Here is a 9,134-nt window from a genome sequence, read left to right as displayed (position 1 = left end):
CCATGTGAGTCTCTGACATCTGTTTTGAAGACAAACACTGAGGGGACCATTATCTGGGGTCTCTGTTGCTGGCCCACTTCCATGGGCAAATCACATGGGGCTCCTGGAAGAGAAGGAAAGGTGGACTATATAGAAGGACTTGAGGATTTCTTGACAGAGGAGAGCTCAAGGGTATTGGGTATGAGGGTATAATAACCATACCTTAAGACTTGCAGGAAAAAGAAATTCAGCCCAGCATAAACTGATCATTACTTGGGGTTTTACACGGCAAGGTAAGCCTCATAAAGGGGGCAGGTCTTTTGTTGTTTACAAGACCTGAATCTTTCAAATATTTTAAGTTACTGTGGTTAAAATTCCATTTCTAAGTCAGCATGCATTGGCAACATTCTTACTGTTCTGAAAGGAAGCTAGGCTTAGCTGGAAATCTTAGGCAATTCTGTGATCGGATGACTGTGAGTCATTGGGTTGCAATCCAGAAAAGCTATGACCAAAAAGGGTGTTAGTATACTTACCTGAATCACATCTGTGCCCTAACCTGGTTTGGAAACATATGGGTCCCTTTACAAATAATTGGGAATGACACTGAGCCAGACACAGCAAAGTGTTAAAGAAATTAATTATTTTCTTGCTTGACTTTTCATTAGGTTATCTAAAAAGGCAAAACCAAAAGTTTGCACTGGAGTGTGACTGCCTTGCCACAAAACTTGCTTGCATAATGCAAGTTTAGGAGGTAAAATTAACTGCATTTTTTTGGTACGTTGGTATTTAGGCATGTAATAATTGGGACTTGCAGCAGGATTTTCAGAAGTGCTGGGGCACTGGTGGAGTTGGTTCTGTAATGCCAAACTTCTAATTCTTTTGTCTGGGTGTTGGGGAGTGAAAAAGTCTTTTACATTCAAAACTGTGATCCTGAAACCTCATTTTACTGCCATGGCACCAGCTATTAGTAAGGCTGTGTTTAGCATGTAGTAAGCAGTCTTTGAAGCCGGAAAAATAACCCAGGTTTACTTGCTCCTAAATGAGCGCTTTAGTTACTGGCCTCATTTTCTCAGTAAGTCTTTGCTGCTTTTCTGCTTCAACAGTGTCAGACCTCAGGGTTCACCTACAACAGCATGAACCTTCTGGTATGTCCTTGGATTTAATTAAACAAAATCAGAACTGATACATCAAGAGGAAGATGTATATGTACACTGATGGAGTGTATGGAAGTACTTTTCAGTCTCATTTTGTGAAACAAAAAAGCTAGTTCCAGCTGAGTGACAGTAATTCACACATGTGGGCGAGTTCCTAGAAGTGGGGAAGTGACATGCATCACTGGAAGCTTAGTAATTTTTAAAAATGTATTTATTTATTTAAAAGAAAGTGATCGCTCAACGGCTGCGCCACTCCTGTGAGGCGATACTGCTTCCTCGCACCTGCAGCGCCCGCCCTGAGCGCGGCCCCCTGTGGTGGCCACCAGGGATCCAGAGTAGCCCCGCGCTGCGAGGGGAGGGGGGCCCGGCCGCCAGCCAAGCGATGCCCTGGGGCAGCGAGCGCTCCCAGAGCCCGAGCCTGCGGCTGCAGGCGGGCTTCCTCCCGACTCCTCCAGAAATATGCTGCCCGGCGAGCACGCCCGGAGCCCCCGCCCCGCCGGCCCACGGGCGGCGCGGAGGGGCGCGGAGCGGCAGCGCTCCCCGCCCGCGCCCAGGTGCGGCCGCCTCCTGCGGGAGCGGAGGGAGGGAGCTGCGCGGCGCGGGCGCGGCTTGTCGGGGAGCAGCGCGGGGGTGGGGTGGGGTGTGGAGGCAGGAAGGAAGGAAAGAGACAGAAAGCAAGAAAGCGAGCGAGCGGAGAGCCGGAGGGAGAACAGAAAGCTGAAGCGATCTAAAGTCCTGCTCTTCCTTCCTCTCTCCCTCCTCCCCCCGCTTAGAGGTAAGCCAGCCTCCGCGGGGCGCGGAGTTTGCGGGGCAGAAGGCAGGGACTGCCCGCCTGCTGCCCTGTGCGCGGTGCGGCGGCCTGCACGGGCGGCTCCCCGGGCCGGGCCGGGCCGGGCCGCTGCGGGCGCGGAGCTTTTCTGTGGGCCGCTGCGGTGATGCTGGAGGTCCCGGTCGCGCCCGCAGCGCGGCGGCCCGGCGGAACCGCGCTGCTGGAGAAGGACTTTGAAGTTACCGGCGAGTTCAGGGGCGAGTCTGAGCGGTTTGGTACAGGGCATGTCTCAGATGAGCGACAGATACCAAAGTTGGAATCTGACAAGAAATAGCTCGTAGGCAGGTAGAAAATAAGGCGTGTATTATTTTTTTTTCCTCCTGTTTTCTTTTTAGTTTAAATTATTTTAATGGTATGTAAATGTCATACTAAGGAACAATGCTTTATTACTGTGTATTTCTTTACTCTGTGAGTTGTTTTTTGTAAAGTTAGACACAAACAGACTTCTTGTTAGCTGCCAGTATATCTCTGGAAATTTTATGAGAAAATGCATGAAATTCACTTTGAGAAAGTCACGGAACCACTAGGACATCCTAGATAGAAAAGAGAGTGAGCAATACAGCATCCAAGTGTTGCCACAGCAACTTGCTAAAGTGTACTCGGCCAATTCCACCTTTAGTTTGCTTATTCGTACCATGCAGTGCCTTACTCCGGAGACTGTCTGCAAGTTGTTCCACTGGAATTTCTTGCAGTATGCGGTTTGACTCCGAGGTAGCGAAGGTGACTGAACTTTTCTCTGGAAGAGAAGTGTCCTAGAATTTATAAAAAAAAAAAAAAAAAAAAAAAAAAGAGAGAAGCCAACCCAAAACAAACCCGCCAAAAAACCCCAAACCAGAAACATTTTGACAGGATGAGCTTAAGGATATTTCGTAACTGTGCACTGCATTGAACTACACTTAGTAACTTCCTTGCATTTGGAAGGGGAATTGTTGCAATCGGTTATCTTGCTCTGAATTGACCCAAATGTTAATTCATTAGGTAACCACTTTAAAAAAGGTCATTTGAGAGATTTTTTTTTCTTTGAGCTTGCAGTCAGTATACTGATTGCATTATGTAGATTTTTGGAAAGATCATTAAAGATCTACAATGTTTTCTAGGCCTGTTAATTTTGTCAGTTTGTATGCAGTCAAGTACAATGGGAAATGAAATTCACTACTGGCAGATTTCATTCTGCTCCATGGTAAGTCCTGTTTTAGTGTTTTTTTTATTTTGTTTTGGGTTTTTACCTGTTTCTTTGGATCTTAATCTAGTATGTCATTTAGGAGAAGTTGAGAGCAAGCCTGAACTTGCTCATATTTGTTGAACCGATTGCTTAAAGTGTGATTATCTTTCCCATGCACTTCTAAAGGTTTGACACTGTCTTCAGGCTAATATCTGTAGTGATCTCAAAGAGGGGAAAAAAGAGTCTCACTTGAGTGTTTCTATGTTCAGCTATATCCTACTGCACATTTCAATACTGAAAGTTGGATCGCTTGCTTCAATATAGATTCATTTGTCTGTCTTGCAATCAATATTACCTTGAAAACATTTCCACTAGAAACTCATAGACTGGAAGACTCATAGAATCAACTGATACAGCTTTTCAGAATATTAGATGAAGGAATTTATCCTCCATGAGAGGAAAGGTCCTGAAAGTTATGTATATTTTCCTGTGCCAGTGTTGTAATTTTTCTTTGGTGCTGTTTAGCTGTCCCTTTTAGTAAAACAAAAAGAACTGTTAGGCCACTTTGAGTTGTTGCACCTCCTTGTCTAAGCCCCTTCCATAAGACGGGAAAAGGACGGATGTGAAAATCAGTTTGAAAAGAAGTGTGAGAAACATCATCTTCTATGGAAGAAAGTTGGATGATCCCATATAATGCTTGGGATGTGCAACACAAACTGCAATTCATCCTCTGCCAAAACATATTTTCTTGGAAGAAAAGCCTAGATTGTTTTGCTTGCATTGTTTTTTCCACATAGCAATTTAGATATTTTACCCTTGTTTCTATAAAATTGAATGGTCAAGCGTCTTCCAAGAATCTTGATTTTTGTATAACCGCAATAGCATTTTTTCCATTTTTAGTAACCGTGTTGAATGACGACTGTTGTCTGTTACTCCATATTGGAGAATGTGGTAGTACAACAAGAATCGGTTTTATTTAAGCAAGACCAAGTTCCCCTTGGTTTTATTTTCTTTTTTTTTTTGATATTTATTTCTATCAAATACTGTGGGAAAAATCTAATTACACTGAAATAGATTTATATATTGGGTAAGGTAGTCCTTGAGTTCTGCTTTTCTGTATAAAGCTTAAGCCTTAAGTGAGGACAAAACTTTGTAACATAAGAAATGATTCAGTATTTATCTTCTAGTCTGCAATACAAACATTCACCAATGTGTGTAGATTTGTTTAGCTGTTTGTTAGCTGAATCTTTGTCTGAGTAGTCAAACCAAAACAAGTGTCAGTATAACACTTTGCTCGGACCGACAAACTATGTGTGATTCTGAACTTACTGGTGTCTAACCAGTTGTATAGGTAGGCCAAATCTATAGCATGTCTTTATAAATCCTGATGGATGCATTGACTGCTTCTGCCGTAGATAGCTACAGAAACATGAAATGGCTTGGACTTCAGCTTCTAGCAGTGCTGGCGTTTTGTGGTTAAAATGTCTTCTCAGCAAGAAGTTTCTTCCTTTCTCAGTCTGCTACATATTTCATTTATAAAGTACGCTGCAGAAAGTAATGGTTCTTGCAAAATTGGAAACAAAATTTGTTCTGTGCTTGGTAATCCTCTGCATTGTTATGTGGTTTATACAGATTATTAGGATCCAAATAACTGATAATGTATGGCTATTTGAGTTCCTGAAGTAACAACACTGGAGGTGTTCCAGAATAAGGTGTGGGCAAAGTTATTGCATGTAGAAAAAACAGTAATTAGACACTGAAAAGAGTGTGTGTGGGTATAAATATATATGTTTATATAAAATATATATATTTATTTATAAACATATATCTAAAAGCTACTTTCCTAAGTGTCTTTTTTGTTACCGCTGAAGATGGAGTGATTGAGGGAATCATACTTTCTGAAATAAACACTAACGCCTCAGGGGAAAAAATACCCGAACACCACCATGAAACCTAGAACTGCCGAGGAAGGTGGAAATAGCTGAGATAACCAATTGAAATTCCAACTTTAAAACAGTTAGACTGATATGCTAACATTGCAGGGGTTTTATATGCTTGAACATTTGTGGGGATTTGGGGGTTGTTGGTTTTTTTTTTGTGTTGGTTTTTTTTTTTTCATTAATGGGTACATAAAAGGCTCTGTTCTCTGGCACAGACAGTGCCTGGCTGATACTTTTTGCCCACTTCAGTAATTTCTGCACTAATTATTTCTCATTCTGTACTCAGAATATATATTCAGCTTCTTAAGAGACTATTTATATTTTTCAGGTTTTGGAGATGGGTGGAGGCCATACTGTTGAATTTTATCTTTTATGGCTAGAGGCTTACATGGAAAGCTTGAGGAAATGCTGATGTCTGAAATTTTTAAAGGGATGATGAGTATTTAGATAAGTACTCAGGTTGGGAAAGGACAAAGCTAAATCTAAAAGCTGATTGTTAATCAGTTTATCTCAATCCAAGGCTTTTTGAATTTAAATGACTTGGGAATCTTTTAGTGAGGGTTGCCTCCCTAACAAACTTCATCTCTCTTGAGAGGTTGATATCTGATTGGCCTATAGAGTTCTCTCTCTAAAAAGTTTTAATTGTATGAATTTCATATTCAAGATAATAAGTCATTTCTCAGACTTGTGGACAGTGATCAAAGCTGATAAAAATATTGCACTAAAAATGAAGCTAAAGAGATTAGCAAGAATCCAAAGACTTATTGTAAATAATTGAACATTTATAGTAAGTGTGCTGTGTTGATTTTTACTTCTTCCAGAGAAATGTAGGTTGGTTTGTTGTCTTTTTTCTTTCCCCTCTCATTATGAGATATATATATATATATATATATATATGGTGTAACATAAAGAGTTTTATTTTTTCCCTGGTTTTGATTACCACTTTTTGAAAGTATGGGAGTAATAAAGATATTTACAAAATTTTTGCAAGAAAAGACTTCTAGTGATTGAGTTAGATATTTAATCATTAGTTTCATAATCATAATAAAGTACAATCACCAATAGCAGTGAGAATAGTTGTGCTCCATTCAGTACATGATTTTAAATTTATATTTATTTGTATGTGGCTTTGGGGAATGAGGAGGGGCATAAAGATTTATTTATGATTGTCTTTCTCAATAACAACAAAGTTATTCAAAAGATGTTGGGGAAATCTCAGAGGAAGAGGTTATATCCTTTATTGCAGGAACTGATACAGTACAAAAGTAAGTGGTCTTTTAAGCTTCAATTCCAGATCACAGACTCCTTTTTGTCAGGAAATATTTTGAAGAATAAGGTATCAATACCTACTACCATGATTTCTTTTCTTTCTAATTGCTACTTAAGTCTTATGCTGTTCTACCCAAGCTGTTCTTTCTTTTCCAGGCTGCTTAAGGCTAGTACCTGCGTGCCAGGACAGCTGCTAGTCAGCAGGTTTCCCTAAGGCCAAATTAGTCTTTATACAGGAAGAGGGAGGTGAAAAAACCTGTTGACTGCTGCTGATCTCAACCTCTTTAAAGAGATGTGATTTCAGGCTGTCTCAGACACCTTCAGAATGGCAGCTTCTCTCTCTGCTTTGCATTCTGTAAATAGTGAGTTTGGATATGGCCCTGAAAGAAAGAAGACCTCAGATAGGTGGAATCTGGAGAGTGCCAGAGCTGAGTTGGAAAAAATGCCATGGGCACTTGAGATACCAAATGTCCCTAGTGTGAAGGCCAGAACCTGCCTATGGGTTTATACCTCTGATACAGTTTGTGGCCAAGTGAAAACTGCTTCCTTGAGAGTTCAAAAGCTAGCAGTTACTTGTTTCTTGTTTTCCCTTGTGACAGTTCTTTGAAGGGCCTGCTCTGCAAGAGGTATTTTGATGACTTCCATAGCTTTCTGGCTGTAGTTATTTGAACAATTATGACACTTACCCTACCACCCCATCCAATATGCTCAAGTGATTCTATTTTGTAAACTATTTTGTTGGTTATGGTACTTGTTCAGTTGGATTCTCAGTTGAAGAGGGCTTGAACCCACAGTTCACATAGAATGCTCTAGGCAGTCATTTTTCCTTTTCCCCATTAAAAGTGTGTTTCTGTGCTAAAAAGAGTTTAAGGCTCAGAAGACAAGGAAGTAGAAGCCTGATGCTGTAGTTAATTGGTGCTTGTGTGGGTATGGGAAAGCTTTGGGTTCCAGCTCTGCTCTTAGATCACTTTTTCTCCCCCTTATATCCAAGTACTGTGCAATAAGAGTGTGTGTGTAGATAAGTGGTTCATCTTTTAACTGATCATCTTAATGTTAACTACTAGGATTATATGTTTTAAGACTGTAATACTTGTGCTAAGACTTTGATTTCTCTATTCTCTTTATACAGGCCAAGATAAAAGGATGGAGGGGTTATGCTGTTTACCCTCCTTGAAATTTTCATATATAAGCAATTTAAAAATATTGCTGTACAAATGACAGGGAGCCTTTCAGAATTTTATCCAAGATTAATGTGAATTCAGGTGGGAATTTTTTTAATTGCACTTTTTCTTTTCCATAGGATTGCAGTCTTTAAAAAGAAAAAACCACAGCAGTTTGATCTGAAGAAATTTGAAGACGTGTCTTGAAGAAACTGATATTCTTCACTGGCTGGCTGACAACAAATTTAGAGAGCTTTGTTGCTAGTGAATATGCATGCATCCTGAATATATTTCTACATGACTGTGTGGGGCAATATTCGGAATGAAGCTGCCATCATGTCATCCACAGGCAAAGGCACCGATATTGAAGAATTCTTGGTCAACATTAACTTGGGACAGTATCTTCCTAACTTTAAAGAATATGGCTATAACATTGTGACAGATTGTGTAGGAATAAATAACAGTGTGCTTCAGCAAATGGGAGTGTTGCCTACAGGGCACCGCAGAAGGATACTTAAGCAATTAGATACCACTCTTTCAAAAATACACGGAGACTCTCTATTATGTGAAAATCTAAAACTCAAAGACTTGAAAGGTTTAGAAGAAAAGCAATATTCATCCTCGGATCAGGAGTCTCCAGTAAGCAATTCAAGTGTAGATGGGACCAGCTTGATACCTGCAACATTGTCAGAGCAACTTCTTAATAAAGCTTACACTGATAAAGAAAGATTCGAATTTGCAGAGCAAAACTTATCTGAGGCAAATGATGACAGCTTTACAAATGTGGATTTTTCTAGTTTATACCAGAATTCAGACAGTGTACTAAAAGCTATCAATCTAAGTGGAAGTATTAAAATGAATACTCAGCCGGATACATCACTGGAAGAAGCTGCTGCATACCAAGCTGATGAGCACTTGGCTGGCTGTTTGGCATTTCATGATCCTCCTTTTTCATTTGCTCATTCATGTGAGACAAAATACAGTGAAAACAAACATCAGATGTTTGCAGATGAGGATGATTTATCTGATAGTGAGCCAAATTCTCCATTCTTTAAGTTTAAAGGAGAAATGATAGACAATGACTTATATGATTCTTATACACAAAATTGCATGAAAGTATTTCCAAGAGCAAGCCGGTCTTTTATATTAAGGCATCGACCTGTACCAGAAATTCCTGAATCAAGTAAAGTTCAAACTTCATCAAGGTAACTGCTGTTTCTTTCTAATGAGGAATCACTATCATTGTAGAAATTATGATTTGGGGTTTCTTGCGGGGTTTTTTTATGTCATTTTTTGGTGAATTTTTTAATGTGTGCTTTAAATACACGGGATCTGGAATGAATGTTGCCAAATTAACTGAAGGAGGATTAAGCTCCGGTGCAAGTTAAAAGCTCAAATGAGAGTATAAAGGGAAATTTCAGAAATAACCTCCCCAATCATCTCTCTGCTTATTTTTAAAGAAATCTTTATTGCTTTAGATATAACCCTATTGAAAAGAACTGTGTCAAGTATTTTTAATCTGTATGCTGTTAAAATTGGGAAGAATGGAAATACACAAGTGTTACAAAACCAAGATTGAAAAAACCAGAAAAAGCTGTTAAATCTATTCCAACCCAAAAGAGTGCTAATAATAATTAGACT

The 9,134-nt window shown here is 39.8% G+C and overlaps 1 protein-coding gene across 4 annotated transcripts in view; it reads left to right on the top strand.

Moving 5' to 3' along the window:
- The first annotated feature begins 1,469 nt into the window (after window positions 1–1,469).
- Window positions 1,470–9,134, top strand: part of ARAP2 (ArfGAP with RhoGAP domain, ankyrin repeat and PH domain 2) — a 138,992-nt gene continuing 131,327 nt past the window's right edge. For 2 of the 4 annotated variants that reach the window (XM_074587775.1, XM_074587778.1), the window contains exons 1-2: window positions 1,651–1,908; window positions 7,634–8,698. In XM_074587775.1, the coding sequence (XP_074443876.1) occupies window positions 7,791–8,698 (908 nt within the window). In that variant the 5' untranslated portion in view covers window positions 1,651–1,908; window positions 7,634–7,790. Of the gene's footprint in view, window positions 1,909–3,059; window positions 3,143–7,633; window positions 8,699–9,134 lie in introns of all 4 variants that reach the window. The other 2 variants (XM_074587776.1, XM_074587777.1) reach the window with 2 other exon arrangements.

This window comes from Larus michahellis, chromosome 5, assembly GCF_964199755.1.
Source record: "Larus michahellis chromosome 5, bLarMic1.1, whole genome shotgun sequence".
Taxonomy (NCBI): domain Eukaryota; kingdom Metazoa; phylum Chordata; class Aves; order Charadriiformes; family Laridae; genus Larus; species Larus michahellis.
Note: the sequence above shows the minus strand (reverse complement) of the source record. Positions and strands in the feature narration are given on the sequence as shown.